The following is an 18,869-nucleotide window of genomic DNA, read 5'->3' on the forward strand; positions in this document are numbered from 1 at the left end:
AATATTTCAAGTGACGATATTGCTTCTGCAAACTCTATCTTGTAATTTTCATTAATTCGACTTGAGGGAAGTAAAAACGTCAGGTGTGGAAAATATACAAAATTGTTCTTTTTCTTTAAATTTTACTCAGAATAGAAACTAGAAGGTTTTTTTCCTTTCATTGATAGTAACCATTATCCAGAGAAGAGTCCAGGCTGTATCAGCGAAGGAGGGATTATAATGGTTTCATCTGTTATTTGGTGCAGTGGTCTCTGAATGTGGGGATTTAATTAAGTTTTCAACTTTGAAATTTTAAATGTACACTCAGCAAAAGTGTCAATGTTCAAGGCTCAATAAAAATGGATTTATTGCGGCAGTAATTCGATATTGTCCCTCTGAATTTTTTATTCGTTTGTTTGCTTATCGTTGTAGAAATGTTCCAGATGGGGAGAGCAGTTGTAAATCTCTTTTTCTCTCTCTTTGTCTTTTCTTTCATGCAATCTCGCAGATCCCCGAGGAGCACGACCTGGAGAGTCAGGTGAGGTTGGAGCGTCAGTGGAGGTTTCTGAGAAATGCTCGCGTAAGAAGGCAGAGTCGAAGCATCATACAAAGAGGTCAGTAATGCGCACAAAAGACCTTCTTCTTCTTCTAACTTGTTCTAAACACATTTATATTTCACGTCGCTGCCTGGAAGAAAGAATCGTCTTAATGTCCTGAGGAGGATTTTCATAGGGGAGATGTTCAAATGAAATGAACAGATATTACTGGAAATTAAATTAATTATTAAAATCTCTTCCCTGGTTTTCATCCTATTCAGTATTGCATTAAATGATTCCTCTTTTGAAAGGTAGAGTGACTTTGGTTAGGGAGCATACGACATACACAAGCTCTGCGGTCACTTCACTCGAGCACTTAGCTTCTAACAGAGCCATGTGTAATTGAATGTTTACGGAGCCTTAATGAGAGCAGGATCTGGGTGAAATCCAGACTGTCCAGACAGAGCCTCCAACGGCACTTTTCCTTGTCGGCTGCTCTTTGTTTCATCCGTTTCTCTGCCAGGAGGTGATTATTATTCTGCCATTCTCACCAGATTCATGTTTTGTGTTTTTCACACACATTACTGATTGTTGGGAAGCTTGATTTTTAACGGTATTGTAATGAGAGGACTTCACAAATTATGTAGGGATGGGCTCAGGTGCATATGATGAAAGAGCAGAGGAGAGAAAAGTGACTGCACCTTGACTGAGTAAATCATCAGTCAGAAGGTTGGCCTGTGCTCAAGTATATCCTGCTTTATCATCTGTTTCACCGTAAATAGGGTCAGAATTTGCTAAAATCAACTAGCAGCCGAGGTCATAATCTCACAAAGGAACACGGCTTCGTTTTCACCTCCTCCTTGCTTGTAGAAACACTGCAGACGTTTAAAAAAAAAAAAAAAAAAAGGTGTTTCACTTCTTCATTTAGTGAAGGATTACTTGATACTTTCTTAACTTGGCACCAACTTCTTTTATCTGCTGTGTTTTAGCATCAGGTCATTGCTGCACAGCTGTTTGATGCAGTTTCTTTCACTTTCTATCACATCTGCATAAAGCGGCTGTTTATGGAAGTTATTTTTGTTTGTTTGTTTTTCTAACAAAGGTTCATTGGTAATATAATACCCAAGCACAAAATAGTCCCTATGTTAGTTGATTAAACTGTTACTAGTGACTGACAGTCGTGTCTAATTGACTATTTCCGGAGCCCTAATGAGGCTAACTTGGGTGAAATCCAGACTGTCCCCGAAAAACATCAAGATGCATCAAAAATTTTAGGTGAGCAAGTTTGCAAATGATTCGCAGGGATGGAAGGATTGATTGAAATCAGTTCAGAGCAGGAGACGTCCTCTTTGTGAGTCACAGGTCTCCCCTCACATGCACTCGCACATTAAAGAGGCTCCAGTGCCAGCATACACACACACTCCCCGGGTGAAGTTTGAGCAGCTCTCAAACAGAATAACTAACACCCCCGACGTCACCGGCAGCCCCCTCCACACATGCACACACAAACACACACACACAGTCACGAGGCGATTGGCGTCAGAGCTGAGGCTTGCTCACGCACACGTCTATCCCGCTCTCGTTAAATCATTGAATTCCCCTCGCAGTTTTCTGAAAGAGAGAAGTAGTAGGGTTGCCCTCATTCAGTCGAATCCCTCCAGAGAGAGAACCAAGGCGAGAGGAAGGAGGGAGGAGGAGGGGGGAGGGTACGATGGAGGAAGATGGAGGAGTTGAGAACGAGGCAGCAAAGCTAGCAAAGAGAGAAGAGAACAAACGATGTTCTGTAGCCTGTGAACCTGATCTGACTTGTACTGTTGTTTTTGTTGGCGGTGCAAAGTCTGCCCACTTCACTGTGCACTTCTGAGGTGCACTCTGTTTTTACAGTCGCTCTGTATCTACTGTGATGTCACACTTTGTGCACATAAAGCGAGTCGTGATGATGATCTCGGCCGGCTTTTAACCGCAAGCCTCCGCAGCTTCTCCCTCCAACTACATTTTCCTCCGTCACAGCTGCATCCATCCCCCTTCATTGTTCTTCATCTCGTTACGGCGGTCTCGGGAGTGAGTTCGTGTAGCCAAGGACGGGGTCGGCAGCCGGCATGTGTTGTTGCCATGACAACATATAGTGAGGCAGTCAAGTCATCAGATTTATCAACGTGTTTTTACTCGCAGCGAAACCTGCCAGTGGGGTACACAACTCCACTGTTTTCTTTGCCTCGGCTCTTCCACCGCAGACCGTTTCATGTTTTGCTCTGTTCTCCTTCTTTGCCTCAAGTCTTCCTGTCGATGGCCAGGCTGTGCTTTGTCCTTTTTTTCCTTTATTCCACGTTCTACTTCTGAAAATGTCTTCCAGGAAACTTTATTTGCTTTTTGTTTTAACTTATACAAATACTTTAAAAACCAAATACTTGTCTTTAATTTTTTTTTTCTCAGTACTACTGTTAAAAGAATAAAGTTCAGATCATACTTGACCTTTGTGTTGTGTTGGGAATCTCGGCCCCGATTCCGTATTTAATTTATGTTCACCAAGCAATACTACAGCCCAGTATTTAATGTGTGCACCCAAAGCATAGATGTATGTTTTTAAAATAAATAAAGTCAAATAAATAGAGTTAAGTGCATAAAACCTGCAGTCTTTCCAGTGGCCAGCAGCTGGCGACTCGTCTGGTTGCTAAAAGAAGTCTGATTGTATAAAAGTCTGTGAGAAAATGGCCCTACTTCTCACTTGAGTTGATTTTATGATCTGTGCCTTTATTTTCATGTCACATACAGTATCATGGTGATTTGGTAAATGACGGAGCCATTCAGGGTAAAAAAGGTGATAAAGCAGGGTGTGCTGCCAGACTAACCTCTCACTTGTTGTTCACACTTTCAAAACTCAACTTGTACAAAGTGCTTTGGGTACTCAGGTAGAGTCTATGAGAGCCAGGCCATTTATACAGCCTATGATGCAAAACCTCATGAAGAATAAATTTCTCTTTTTCCAAAAGCTATTAGAAATGTGTCAGTGAGCCACATTATTGCGCTGAGTGTACCTTTTATTATCCTTTATTATCCTATACAATTAAAAACTAGTAATTAAACTGTATTCTTTGAACATTTCTTTTTAATCTGCTGACAGAGCATAGAAATATGAACTGCATTAGTGTGTTTAAGAAACTTAGAGGACAAAAGAATAATTTTCACGAACACAAAACTCAATAATGTACCACTGAGAGAGTCCTGAGGCCCTCAGCTGGTGTCTTTGGTATTCTTGGACATGACAAAACCTGTCAGTCAGTTTAAGAAAGTGTGCACTGCTAATGGACTTTTAAATAAACCTTTTTGTTGTAGCTCTTATGTTATTTTGTTCCTCTGTTTTGTACTAAAATGCTTTTGATTTTGATCAGAGGCAGAATTTGAAAAATCTGCAAGAGAAATCTTTTAAGTTTATTTGTTAAAAACCACACGCTGATCTCTGGGATACAAAAACTGGAAAAAAGATGGAAGGAATCGAGCTGTTAACAGTTTTGCCATTTTAAAAGTTTAAAAGAAAGCTTCATGGAGAGCCAAGGCCAAAAAAGATGAGTCGCTACGTAGAAGTAAAAGCACTGTGAAAATTTAACACCTCAATAGGTACAAAAATTACTACCTAAAGCCCAACTCATAAACTCTCCTAAATGCTTCTCGGGTGGCAGGAAAGTTACCTGAGTATCGAGCAGTAGTAGGTACTGACCCCAGACCAACAGTGAACAGCTGTAGGCTCCCTGATTCAGCCAAAAGCAAGAGGAAGGCGGGACAGACTACATTTTATTTGTTCATTAAGTTACTCCCTGTAAGGTTGCAGCTGCAGGCGTGGGTTAGGTGTGCCAGCAGACAGGTTGTTCCCCCATTTGCGTGCCACTTACTTTAACCTGCATCGGGAAACAAACCTCCGGTTTGGATGAATCCATCATCCTTTCATACCAACTTTTGGATTTTCTCCTCTGTTTCAGGTATTTCTCGCTTGGATGATCAAATATTCATCAACCGCAACCCCGGAGTGCCATCAGTGGTCAAGTTCCACCCCTTCAACACCTGCATCGCTGTGGCTGACAAGGACAGCATCTGGTCAGAGACTACCACATTCAGTTAAAATGTTAAACAGATCATATTGTCGTCTAATGAGTGTGTTTGTTTTAGCTTTTGGGACTGGGAGAAGGGCGAGAGACTGGACTACTTCTACAACGGAAACCCTCGTTATACTCGCATCACATCCATGGAGTACCTGAACGGACACGACTGCTCACTGCTGCTCACCGCAACAGGTTTCTAACACACACACACGCACAAAAGTGTGAGTTCAGATGCACAAGTGCATCCAAGTTATCAGCGCAAATGTCCACGCCCACTGGCAACAGCAGAAATCGCAGAGAGGCTCATTTGTAGCAGCAACAAGCCTTAAACACTTGGCTGTTACACACAGAGCACTCATGTGTAGTCATCATCATTCATCAAAAGAAGAAAGCAATTACCCTCCATGGCTTTATCTTCATCACCCACAGGAACCGGAGAAAACAACTCGACATTAAAATACAAACACATTTATTTTGTTTGGTCTTCCTTCTGTTAAATTAAGCTAAGAAGCTTTGATAAAAGGCTTCAGTATTGATAAATCTAAATTCCATCTCATCAAAAAGTAATGTTCACTTATTCAGCTTTTCCCCATCACTCATGCTCTGAAGGATAGCAGGGCAGGACATTAGTTATAAAAAAGAATCAGCATTAAAAGAAGTAAAACGCAGGCTGTAAATCAAGTGGAGACTTTTATGGCCTGTAATAGCTTCCTCATAAGAGTGCACGGACGTGTTTTATCTTGGTGTCTTTGCCGTGTTTCAGCCGCAGAGGTTTTGGAGGTTAGATTCCTGCCTCGTTGTTTCTTTCTGGCGAGATGCTCACAGGCACAGAGCCTTTTAAGATGCCGCTCGGCGTTACACACTCTCCGTCTTCTTTTGAGGAGTGTGTGTTGACAGTCAAGACACAGTGTGTGTGTGAAAGAGTCTTGGTTCAGGGTTTTCATCAACACAGTTCAACACTTTAAAGTGCATAAAGATTACAAACAGGATGCTGGTGTCTGTGCAGCTGCGTCCAGCCTCAGCGTTTACACCACGCTGCATTTTTTTTCCTGCCTCTCTCTCTCTTACTCTGTATCTTTCCCTCTCTCTCTCGTCTCTCCAGATGATGGAGCGCTACGGATCTGGAAGAACTTTGCTGACCAGAAGAATCCGGAGATGGTGACGGCGTGGCAGGGTCTCTCCGATATGCTGCCCACTACCCGAGGTCAGCCCTCCATCAGCACGCACAGTAAAGACCAACGCTCTTTATTACTGTGTCACCAACCCATCCGCAGTCCCACCCATACCCCAAAACCACAAACTGTCCCAAAGCATCCCAGTCATACGTCCTCATTGCTCCGCCTACAGAGAAGGTCTGAGAGGAGGGTTTTTTTCTCCTTAAACTAAGTAATGAAAAAAACTAAAAGAAAAAATTCAATTTTGCTGAAACGATACAGCCACAGCTGACAATTACAGTAAAGTACATCTAATAAAGTAGGTTAAGGTTACGTTCACACTTATATCTTTTTAAATTAAACACAGCTCAGGTTTTAGATGAATAAAAGAAAAAGTCCAACACATAACTGGACTAAAATCACACAGCACTCAGCCTGAAGGTAGTTTTTCTTGTTTTTTTTACAGTGTGTTTGGTGTTTTAAACCTCAGAAATTCATCTCTGAATAAAAGGTGGCACCGATGAGAGCATTTCAGTCGCACAGTGACCCAGACCCCATCAAACCCAGCAGCAAACACTCACTCGCACAGCTTCGGTTTTAATTACCGCACGTGTGCTCATCCCACAGAGCTGTTCAAATCACTAAAAATGTCAGATTTGAGGGGCAGCAGCCAGGGCAGACCACTTCATCGTCACTGGAAGTCCGGGAGAGTTTGTCACAAGCTGCTTTAAAAATAACCAATTTCACACAAATGAAAAATGACACAGCCGAAACTTTATTTCCATACTTTTGCATTCGGGTTGTTTCTGCTGCCGGTGGCGGCCGGTTTAAGTCCACGAATGTAGGTCTAATTTAAAATCCGCTGTCAGCTTCACCTCCCTCACCTTCTCACACGTTCAACATCTGTCATATATACCTGTCACACCTGAAACAGCGGGGGCTGTTTAACCTACTGCGGGCCCTACATTCCAAGTCTGCACGTAATCAATCACGAAATGCAGAAGGTAGGTATTTCTCATTCTTCCCCTGTGAGACTGTTCACATTGCTTTAGTGATCGTTATAAAACTGGGACTGTGGACGTTGGTGGATCCGCTGCCATGTTTACCTTCGTGTTGACACACTTACACACAACTCCCGAGGCGGAGATATTCACAAATGCGATGCAGGCACCCACTGTACACACCTGTCAGACACTTCCACCCACCGGTGTGTTGTGTCAGGTTGCGCACGATCTCCTTAACTCTCTCCCCTGCTTTAAATTTCTGCCACGAGCGTTTCTCAGCCGATACTACTGGGATGTTTTTGGGAGCAACTGTGACAGCTGTAAGAATGACTGTTTCTGAGCATAACCTGTGTGATAAACGCAGCGATTACCTACGTAGCGCTCATCCATCCGTATGAAAATGGTGCACTTTAGCACGAGCGCAGAAGTTTTTTTTTGTTTTTTTAATAACTGCGTGTCCCATATGAGATGCGGCACCGTGTTTGGCTAATTGGCAGCAGCCAGAGCAGAGCTGTCAGATTGAGTGACTGGCTGATTCAGTGCCTGACTGCATATCTGTGCAGAGGTGTGGACCTCATGCCGTGTGCACATACGTGTTTCCGTCATTACCGAGTCACCATATCTCTGCGGGCCCCTGCAGGGAGGAGACACACTTAACTAACAGCGGTCTCTGCCTGACTCTCACGACACAAACCGCCCTGAGAAGCTCTCCCTCCGCGGAGGACTGTCCGACAGCGAGCCACAGCCATGTTTTCTCTTAAACTTTAACATTTAATGGTGTGCTTGTTATCCTGGATGTGTCATCGGTGACAGTCCACTGTTTTGCAGTCTGTATGCAGAACCTAGTGAAGGCATCAGTTTTAATATAAGCAGCCACTCAGATGAGACCTCGCTTGAAAAAGTTTTACTGAAGAATCCAGCTTTGGCTTGTTGTGCTCCAAAATGTAAAAAAATAAAAATGAACTTGGCAGTAGATCTCAGAAACCTCGGCAATCTCACGCAGACTCTGCTTTCCCTGGTGCATTCACACCCACCACCTCCTGGCCCAGTATTCAGTTCTGAGTTATTACCATTGCTTGGAACGTCTTTCAGATTGAGTACAATAACGCTGTGTTTAGAATTTTTAAGATTTTTAGCGTTGCCTCAGCTGCATTAATAATGTAAAACCCAATGAATTATTACACAAGTCTGTCTTCTCGCTGCCAAAATCCTGCTCTACCTCTGTAGGCAGTTGCAACAAGACTGAGCATTTCTCAAGGAGATGCTGCCAGACAAACACACTCACACAAGAGTACCAGCAGGACCTGTCCTCACTCAACCCGCCCCCCCTCCCATCGTCCAATAACACGCTCCTGTGCTGTTTTTCATCAATGATCCATCTCTGCTGGGTCTTTGATATTGTTTTGTGGTCGTCGTCGTCCCCCCCCCCCCCCCCCCCCCCCCCCCCCGAGAGAGAGAGGCTGAACAAGGCAGCAAGACCGAAGCAACAAGTCTCCATAAGAATCCATACATATTTGTGCACCTTGATTATTTCCAGGTGTTGTTTTTGTTATTGACCAGCCACAAACTGATGCACACTCAGCTCCACCCTGCCTGCTTTTTAACGCTGTGGGTGAAGGGATCTTAGATTCTGCGTCCTGCAGGTTCGGATGCTGGGGACGCAGTTTGTAATGCAGAGGTGGCAGCTCGGCTCAAATCTCCTTCCGCTCTTTGGTGTTGACGTGCCGCTGTTTGTCATTTGGGAGTTACCACGCTGGGAAGCAGCAGCCTTGTTCATCCCTCTGCTCTTCAAGTGCATGTAGAGTAATACCCATGAAGTGGCGAGGAGTACCCACCGTCACTTCATGGGTATTACAGCTCTGTTAGGTGTGTGTGGATGTTTGGGTTAGCATGCACAGGGGTTCTTGCTAATTTGTCGCTTGCTTTGTTACGTTCCTGCTCTCCTCCCCCCCCTTCTCCATCTTCCCTTCCTTCCTCCATACGCTCCTCTTCCCCCTGCTCGCAGGTCTGGCCAGAAGGGTCTCCATCTATCTTGACAGGAGTAAGCAAGGAGGTGAGTGTTGCATTTCCCTTCTATTCTCCCTCACTACTAAAGCACGTGCTGCACTAAACAGCCAAGGGTGTGTCTTTCATTTAGAAATTTCCTTTATTCCCCTGACCACTACCAGCACGCTTCATTCATTCACCTGTCTGGTGATGTTTCATTACTCCATCCCTGACAGTCAACCCAAGTTCAGAGCACGCTCCATGAAGAAAAAACTTCCACTAGCACAGACATGTCCTCTTCAGAAGGCCAGCACAAACTTTTTAAAGTTGATATCAAAAGCTCTTAATTCCTACCTCCTTTAACCTTTAACTCTAATCAGGTTGTTATTTACAAACTTAGTTTTCCTTAATTTCAGACAAAAGTGAGAAAGCAGATTTCTGTTCCTCTAGCCAGCAACAGTTTAATGAATGTCAGATTGTAGCAGCTGTCTGCACTTGAGTCTTTTGCAATAAAAGATTCTGGTTTTCAGAGGCAGTGCATGTCAAGCAATATCAGTGTAAATAAGCCAGTGTTACCTAAACAGATAATTATGCAGATGTTAAATGAGCAGTTAAAAATCTGCCACTGCTCAAACAATCAGAACCCACTTTGTAAGTAAACACTGGGAGATTCTTGCAGCTATATTTAGCTGGCTAACTAACCGCCCTAATCTTTAAAACTAACCAGTCATGAAAGTTTAAAAAGCTGCAGGACATGTAAATGGCGTGTGACCATATGAACGTCATGTCTAAATGGTATTATGCTAAATTGAACTAAATCTCCATGACCAAGGCAAAAATCAGTGAAAAATGGCTGATTAGCTTTAGACATGTTGGTTCTTTGTTAGCAGTAAGCTTCATTTTTAGTAACATAACTCTCTAAATACACTGGAATGGTTTGCTGGGATATATGCAAACATCCTCAAAGTGTATACACACTGCAGGAGACACATTAGCTGTGATCTGATTATATTGAAACTGTAACCCCAAAAAGTAATCTCTGTGGAAATATTGTTTGGCTTCTTTAGATTGTGAGGAACTGCAAAAAAGATCATCCTTAAACCCATGCATCATAACTTCAGCCACACGCACACCGCTTTGACTTGGCTAGTTATTCAGCTTTTAAATTATGGGATCCTTGTACCGAACACTCAGTTGCAGGCACATTTGCAAATGGGTATTTGATTAACTCGGCATGTAAAATAATACTTTCACATAGCTGCATAGTCTCCAGTCACTCTTCATCGTCACCTCAAACAGCTTCTTTCATTTATTTAAAAAAAACGTGCACACACACAAATTGAATCTGGTCCCATGGGTGTCGGTGTTTAATTGGGACTATGTCTGTCTCACTGGAGGGTTCAGCCTGTTAAACTTCAGAGGAAACAGTGGAATTACAGGACTGCGGCTGGCAACTGGCTCTGAGAAGTTATTCCTGCAGCTGCTGCAGCTGCATTAGTATGCAGAGGCTGTCGCTGGAGGTAGAGCTTTGTGCAGAAAACAAGAGGGATAAGGTTTCTAGGTAAAAATGGGAGAATTCTTAAGAGGGAAGGTCAGACAGCGGTTAAAAGGGGTGGATAAGTAGGCGGATGGCAGAGGAGAAGATTGGAAGACAGGATAGATGGAGAGAAAATAAGGAAAGAAAAGTTGGAGATGACTTGAAAATAAGGTCATGCTCGTGTTTATTTAAGGCTGAAAGGAAGCACAGAGAGAGCAAACCAGAAATTTCTAATCAGTGTTTGTTCTGGGGTTAGATGGACTGAAGCGAACAAACGTCACAGCTCTGCAGATTAGACTAAGAGCCGATCTAATTAAGTTCTGATACATATAATTGCAATATGTTACAACACAGCTTTGTCCTTTGTTTTATTTTTATTCCTTTTAATGCCATTAGGTTTGTTTCTTTTTTTCTCCTCTTTAATCATCTTTCTCTTTGTCCCTTTTCTTGTGCATGAGCAGAAGTAGGGCTGACTTCGCTTCTTTGGTTAAATGGAGACACGCTTTGTGTCCTGCTTTACATTCAGCCTTGCTGCCTGGGACCTTGTTAACATCAGGCCTCCAGAACCTTGTGTGAAGTTGCAGTGATACAAAAGGCTGCAGGGTTTTTGTCTGCAGCTTTTACATAAACGCACATCACAGATTTTCACTGTTTTGTAGGTGAACACATTTTTAAAAACTACATAATAAAAAGCTAAAGAGATTATTGTCACTACAGGATTCTAAAAATGTATAACGTTTGATATAAAATTCCTAAAATATATAAATTATTATTTTTTAGATGTAAAGCCAGTGTTTATATTCAGGATCTGACGCCTCGATCATCTTCTACAGCTGATTGGGTGCCGGAGTTTAGAAAAGCAGCCACTGGGAGGTGAATCAGGAAGATATTCCTGCCTGTGAGACCTGCAGCAGCAATCCTGGATCAGAACCCATTTCCTTAAGTTATTTAAAATGGCGTGAGGACTTTGTGCTAGTCTCCTCTCCCCAATAATCAGATCAACAGGTGATAATGTCGGCCGCTTAGAGCTCATTTCAGGAGGTCTGTGTCAGCCAAGCAGGTCCGAGCTCTTTCAAAGGTTAACCAAATGCCAAAGTGGGGAAGTCTCCCTGCCCGTCAGAACGCTCCCGTATCGTGACATCATTGTCTATCAGAGGCACGCGCGTGCTGGGTAAGTTCCCAGTAATCTTGGAGGTTTATTACCAGAATCCTGGAAGACCTTTTCAAAGCAAACAGGATAAAGTGAGGAGATTGAAAAACGCTGAGGGAGAGAAGAAGCAGGAAGGCCTCAGCGCCAGTTTTAATAAGCTGCAGTGTGTGGGATAGTTAGGCCGTCACTGGAGATAATGGTGCAGAATAAGAAGTCAGAGGAAGGCGTCTTCTCCGGAGAGGAAAGATGGGAGTGAATCAAAGATATTTATGCAAAGGAATAGATAAATATCACAAATTGGGGATTTTCTTGGCAAACTGGTGCCGGAGCAGTGATGATCCACCACAAGCCTGCTGGCTGTTACTGGTGTTAAACTAGCTTTTTTTGCCCAGTTAATGATTCAGCAAGGGGAAGGCCATCTGCTAACAATATCAGTGCCGTTTTTGACTGGGGAGGACTCAAGCAGAGAGGGCGAAATACCAGATTTAAAGAGAGATTGTACCTGGAAGCTATCTATGCCTCCACCTCTGTAACGTGGTCAGATTTCCAGCTGAGGAAACATTGCCCACACTCCTTTTGCCAGCTCCTTCCTTCTCACAACTCAATTCTGCATGTCCACATTGATTTCTGTGTGGGTAACTAAGACCCGCTCAGGCCCACAAAGGTTCCCTCTAAGGCAGGATGATATCCCGTTTTGAGCAGCTGAGTGTTGTCTGCAAGAGACAGAACTGAAAGGTTTGGTTTAAGGTTTCAGATCTGTGACCCTCTGAACTCAAAGTGAAGTTTTTTGACAGCTGTCAGGGAGAATTTAGCCGCTTGAAGTGGGACAGAAGGGAAGAGCTAACGCGGGAAAGATAGTGGAAGCGAGAAGTTAGCGAGAGGAGCACCTGGATAGAGAGGCAGAGAGATGGAGAGACAAACGAGACTGCAAGCCGGCGTACAGCTAAATGTTCTTCGAGCGTCTCAAGCTTAATATATCTTAATTAGGACTGAAGCATCAGCTCCAGCAGGGGTGAATGGGGGCTGCACACTGCTTCACTGCTATTTTGGGCATTGATTTTAATTCAAAAAGTGTTCCTTTATCTCTTCTGATCCTCTTTCTTTTCTAGAATATTTTCTAGAATGTAACAGAAGCAACAAGTCAGCCATATTTCTTTTAATCGGCTTCTTTTAGTCATCAAGTCAGTGGAACATCTGGGAAGTTTGCGCTTTGTCACTTTGCCCAGGAAGTTAACTAAAAAGAGTTAAGTCATTAGTGCATGATGCATAGAAATTGTGACTTTTGTTTCACATAGAAAGAGTTAAGAAAGGAAATCTTCAGAAGAAAGTCACAAAGGCTGTGTTCAAGGAGCATCGTGTTTCAAATCCCTGAGACAAGAAATACAATTTCAAACTCAGCCGTATTATCAGACTTCAGTCAGCATCTGTATGGAATATTTCTGATTTGGGGCTGTGACTCTGGTCAGGGACTCTGCCTTCCACGTGAATGCACCTAAAAGCGTAAAGCAGGGAGAGCAGGAGCAAGACCTTTGTACAAAACAGAACAGGCTTCGGTGCCAACAGGTAGGACACTGATCAAGTTAGACGCAGTGTAAAAAGGTGGCACTGGGGTGGAGGTGTGCTGTGACACAGCTGGCAGATTCACAGCAGCTATAGGCAGGCTGAAGGAAGTCGAATAGCTTATTCCCTGTGAGCAGTACCAGAGGTAATGTGGTAAACACTGCAATCAGCTGACTTGCCAGGAGTGCAGCCTGAGTTTGACATTCCCAAAAGCAACGTTTGCCAAACATTACCAACTTCATTTTGTGTCATTACCGAAACAAATGATGAAACTAATAAAGGGTGAAAGCAGCTAATATTTTGCTCGTCATCTGTTTAATTTGTAATGACGTTTGTTTTCGAATCACTATATGCTTTAGTTCTGCCCGGCAGTCCTTTAATGCTTTGCAGGAAAAGCAGGTCTGTGCATCATTTTATTTGACTCCAGTTTTCCCCTGACTTTGAGAACCACTGGCCCAAAGAATTTCTTATTGTGAGAGCACACAGAGAAAGGCGTTGATGAGCTGTATGTAAATCTGTGGGAAAGTTTGCTGATGTGCGTTTCCTCCTGCACACACTTCAGTGCACTGGGGAATCTTCCCTTCTCCCCTCCACTCATTGTAACCCAGATTTCCTCATTACCAGTCTGTCAGCCTCAAAGGGAATGCCGCCTCCTCCTTTTCACAGCGTGAGAAGCCCGCACAGTCTTGTGAAGCGGTTTCCCCTGCATGCTATTCCCCAACATGTGCCAAGGCACACCGGCGGCGTGACGCCCGAGCGGGCCGGGTGACGTCACGCTTTGATTTGAAGCCGCCGCACGGGGCTTGGGTTTTCCTGACAGTGTAAGAGAAGCCGAGCGGTATTGTGACACAGCAGCGGAAGCTCAGTCACGACTGATAAATGAGACGCGTGAATGATTCGAGATCAGCCGGGGGAGATGTCTAATAATTAACGTGTTCGCTCTTCAACAAGGTTTAGGAAGAGCAAAGAAAATAGCTTCTTCTCTTTTCATCTACACTTCGTTTTGCAAAGGAAGCAAATGAGAATAAAAATAAGCAGTGTTAAAAAAAATTAGATGAATGTATGAAGCAAGGTGCTGACACAGGTGGGTGAGCTGGAGATGGCTATTGATTGTGTAAAAACAGGAGGAGGAAGTGACTCAGAGAGAAAGGAGGAGGAACAGGAGGAAATGAAGCTTGGCGTGATGAGTTTCAAGAGGATAGAAAAGGAGGCTGTTTCTGTAACGTCTGTGGTGAAAGCACTCCTGCAAGAAAGGGGGAGAGATGGAGTGTGTTTTTAATGTGTGTTTTGCTACCTGCCCCATTATTTCTTCTCCTCCACCATTCAACCCTCCGTTAGAGCGTCTGCACTCTGGCTTGTTGGAAATGCATTTCTCCATCTGCGCCAAGGTTATCAAAGTGAGCTAAGAGGATTTATTCTGTTTACTAAAATGAAAAAAAGATGCATTATGTACTTTGAAAATTACGTCAATTAAAATGGAAAACACACAGGCTTTAGCTTTTAACACAACACAGACAAGGTGCAGTGACACGTACTGTATATGTACAGAGAATCAAGTAGTTTGTGTGCACCCTCATTGTGGTTTAATAGAATAACCTTCCTTGCTTTAATTTGCCCCGTGACCTTTGTAACCCCTCATTTCCGGTCTGTCTCGCCCATCATTTCCTGTCATTTTGGCTTTCACTGAAGGCAGAAAAGCCTCCGAAAAATGCAGACGAGCAGCACGTGTGGTTAAAGCTCCATTAAAATGCTGGTCACTGCAGGTTAGCTGACCAGACATAAATTTAGTAGTTCGCACAGAGTTTGAAGGTCTTGCACATGTAATATGCATAAAACCTGTTACGTGTGTTAATCCTGAGCCGTTTGATAGAAAAGATTTGCTTCCAGTCTGTCGTCCAGACGATTGATGTCAGAGGTCTGTTCAGGTTAATGCTCTCAGAATCATGTGACTTTCATCTGTCTACCATTTGCTATTAAAGCATGCCGCTAGCTTTGCCCTTTAAAACTGTGCCGCCACTATCAAGCATGTTAACTCATAGTTTAAAGCCAGAAGCTGCAACTTCTCTGTTTTCACTGTACGGTCAGCCGATCGAGCTCCTGCTCATTTTCTCCAACACAAAAAAAAAAGGTTATTACTGGTCCGGGTTTCCTGCGACAGAAAGAGAGAGAGGCAGAATTACTGTGTGCAGCGATAAAGCTGAAATTACACTCCTGCCTTCAGTGGATCATTTCAGTAAATTATGAATATTCTGCACTTGTCTCAGTAGGCATTTGCTTAATTATTTATCTGTTTTATTCTTGACAGTAAACAGTTTGTAGCATTTAAGTGGCTTTGCTGTTACATTTGAATTATGGCTAAATGAGCACCTTTGAAAGTATTGGCTTTTGTTTGTTTGTTGTTTTATGAACGCAGATATTTTAGTGGTTGTTCTGGATTCATTTTGCTTGCCAGCGGCAAATATTAGTGTTGCTGCTTTACTCAAAGGCAGGCCAGACTGCAGTGTGAAGAGCAGCGAATGGGAGCAGCCGAGGGATCGTTAGCCAAATAAAGATATCTGGTGCATAGGACCAGCAGGGGGTCAGCTTAGACCTGGAGGGGTGCTGAACCCTGACTATACACACAAAGTTGGCTTGTAACTACACTCATCAGCCACTTTATTAGGTATGTCTCACTCTACCACGTTGGACCCTCTTTTGCCTTTTCTTTAGAGACTTTGGCTCGTGTTAACACGACAGCATCATGCACTTGCTCCAGAGTCGTCAGCCGCACATCCTGCTCTCCTGTTACACCACATCATGAAGTTGCTCTATTGGTGACTCCATCCATCCGCCCGGTGGTGCCAGTGTCCGGCAGCCTCGCCTCTGTCAGTGCGCCCCAGGGTGGCTGTGGCTACAATGTAGCTTGCCATCACCAGTGTGTGAATGTGTGTGTGAATGGGTGGATGACTGGATATGTAAAGCGCTTTGGGGTCCTTAGGGACTAGTAAAGCGCTATATAAATACAGGCCATCCACTCTCTGCTGCTAATCCAGGGTCGCGGGGGGGCTGGAGCCTATCCCAGCTGTCTTAGGGCGAGAGGCAGGGTCCACCCTGGACAGGTCGCCAGTCTGTCGCAGGGCTAACACATAGACGCAGACGACCATTTGCTCTCACATTCACACCTCTGGGCAATTTAGAGTTTCCAGTTAACCTATCCCCACTAACTGCATGTCTTTGGACTGTGGGAGGAAGCTTGAGTACCTGGAGAGAACCCACGCAAAGATGGGGAGAACATGCAAACTCCACACAGGAAGAACCCGCCCTGATGGTGGACCTTAATGCTGTGAGGCAACAGTGCTAACCACTGTGCCACCATGCTGCCTCTATTGGTGACTGTGGAAGCTATTAACAGTCATAAAGCGATGGACGTGGTCAGCACATGGTTACTGTAGACTTCCTGTCAGCTTCAAGCTGTCTGGAATCAACAAGGTGTTTTCACCCAGAGAACGAGCACTCACTGGGTGTCTTCCCTCTTTCTGGCCATTCTGTGAACCCTGGAGATGGTTTTAATGGAAAATCCCAGCACATCAGCAGTTTCTGAAATACTCAGCCCAGCTGGCACCAGCAACCATTCAATGACATTCAAAATCATTTAAATCACCTTTCTTTTCCGCTCTAATGGTTCATTTGAATTTTAGTAGATAATCTTCACCATGCCTACGTGTCTAAGTGCGCTGAGCTGCTACCTTGTGATTGGCTGGTTAGAGATTTATGTTAATGAGCAGTTTAACTGGTGTAAAATGGCTGGTGAACGTATTTTATGGGGGTTCATATTTACTAAGCCTGCTGGAAAGTTTCAGAAAATCATTTTCCTCCATGAGAGCCCTCCTGTTTTTCCTAAAAACAATTTTAGAGTGTTAGCACAAATTCGCGTTATGTCCCGTACATCTGTTTTCTTAATCGCTGATTCAGTTCAGTCGCTGGAGCTTATCCCAGCTGTCATAGAGCAAAACAGTGGGTACACTCTGGTCATGTCACCAGTCCGTCGCCCCATTCATCCTCACACTCCCATTCAAACTTGGGTCAAAGGATTTAAACTGACTAACAGCAGTAAAGAAAAGGAGGAGGCATTTATTTGCTGTTCAGCTTGTTGAACTGTTCAAATTAATAGTGTCAAAACTAGAGACCATAATTGACCAGTTGACCAGTGAACAGTGCAGCACAGCTTGTGCTGCACTGTTCACTTGATTCCTGCTGTGACTGCCAGCACACGAAGAGTCCTGCTGTCTTCAGCTTCTTCCTTCCTCACTTTTTCGCTCGAGTGCCATTTGACTCATCAAAGCCGGAATCTGCTGACAGGCGCAGTTCCAGGGTCAGTGTTTGCATCTCCCAGTGGTCGTCCTGACAGGGAGGATGCAAAATGCTAAACAATGCTTCAGTCTGCATGAAGTGCGCCTTTGTACACTCGGGAATGACTTGGTTTTAATGGTCCGAGTTTTACTGCAAAAACATTTCTTCTGCACCTTTACACTCTGCAGACAGCAGGGTTTTTGCTCATTCTTTGATTGTTCCTTTCTGTTGTATTTATTAGTGACGCACTGGTGCAGGAGCCTGCCGCACTAATCTTTCATTTGACTTGGTACATGTGTCAGCGTGAGCCTCCTGAAACCTCCGACAGATTGCGTGGGCTGTGTATTACTGGGATCAGCACATGTTCTGTGTGTTTAGCAGCTGTGTTTATAGGTGTTTGTAAAGGTCCCTTTTTAAATGAAATTAAAAAAAAACATCAAATTCAAACTGCAGCTCGCAGATTGTGTGCAAATTATTCTTATGCTGTTCGTGTAATTGTGATTAAAAGCCACCTTCTGTTGTTTTGAAAACAATAAATAATCCTGGTGTGTGCTTCGTATCGAGCGCACAGTCCCATTTGTGCTTGTTGTAAGTGTCGCTGTGTCGTCCTGTGTTTGTAGGAGCAGGTATGGTCGTGGACTGGGAGCAGGAGACGGGGTTCCTCATGACGTCTGGAGACGTCCGAGTCGTCAGGATCTGGGACACTGACAGAGAAATGAAGGTCCAGGTACTCGGCACACCTCACTGCTTTGTGTTTCTCTTCATTAGTTTTATAAAATCAGGTAAAAGAGCTGAGGGCAAATGGAGCATCTGTTGGTCTGTGTCAGTCAAGTGTGACTCTCTGCCCTCCTTCTAGTTCCTAAATCATTGTCGTGACCTTCATCTGATTTAGTTTATTCCTTCATGTCTCTGGAAAGTAGTTTCAGAAAATATGAGACTTGCAGGTTTCATGTTTCTAAGTAGAATTTCAATCTTAACGAGACTTTTATTGCCATTTGTCATAAATCTAAACATCAAAGGAAAAGAGGGAGACAGCAGAGGAGGTTCAGGGATGTAGTGAAGGAGGACATGCAGAGGGACAGGGTGAGATGGAAGCAGATGATTCGCTGTGGCGACCTCTACAGAGCGCAGTTGTTGTGATCTAAACGTCAACACTTTACATCAGATCTTCTGTGTATCCAAAAATCACACTTTGGTCCTTTCACGATTCGTTGACAATACAAAATGATCCTTTAGCAGGATTTTGAGTCTAGCTTTCAACTTTTCCCAAACGAGGCCGCTGTGTGGAAGCATTTTGGTGGAATTTTAGATTTAAGCTGTAATATTCATCAGGAACAACTCGGATTACTTTCTTGGTGCTAAAACATGAAAACAACCCTGTTTTTGAGGCGTTTCACATTAAAACTTAATGTGTTCACGGAGCTCTCTGCTGCTGCTGCTGCTGCTGTTTGTTTGGGCAAAGTAATGGAAGTGTGAGGCAGAGCCGGTACCATTAGTGTGGTTTCTTTCTTTTCTCCTTGTTTTTACACATCTAATGGAC

At 43.7% G+C, this 18,869-nt stretch overlaps 1 protein-coding gene across 4 annotated transcripts in view; it reads left to right on the forward strand.

The window, feature by feature from the left end:
* Positions 1-18,869, forward strand: part of rptor (regulatory associated protein of MTOR, complex 1) — a 209,372-nt gene that overhangs the window by 185,396 nt on the left and 5,107 nt on the right. For 2 of the 4 annotated variants that reach the window (XM_086296973.1, XM_086296970.1), the window contains 6 exons: positions 488-593; positions 4,490-4,604; positions 4,677-4,801; positions 5,712-5,837; positions 8,773-8,820; positions 17,950-18,056. In XM_086296973.1, the coding sequence (XP_086153099.1) occupies positions 488-593; positions 4,490-4,604; positions 4,677-4,801; positions 5,712-5,837; positions 8,773-8,820; positions 17,950-18,056 (627 nt within the window). The remainder of the gene's footprint in view (positions 1-487; positions 594-4,489; positions 4,605-4,676; positions 4,802-5,711; positions 5,838-8,772; positions 8,821-17,949; positions 18,057-18,869) is intronic. The other 2 variants (XM_086296971.1, XM_086296972.1) reach the window with 2 other exon arrangements.

This window comes from Aulonocara sp. 'chitande type north' Nkhata Bay, linkage group LG6, assembly GCF_057382095.1.
Source record: "Aulonocara sp. 'chitande type north' Nkhata Bay isolate Kocher_YH1m ecotype deep benthic linkage group LG6, A_spYH_male_GT1.1, whole genome shotgun sequence".
NCBI classification, from domain to species: domain Eukaryota; kingdom Metazoa; phylum Chordata; class Actinopteri; order Cichliformes; family Cichlidae; genus Aulonocara; species Aulonocara sp. 'chitande type north' Nkhata Bay.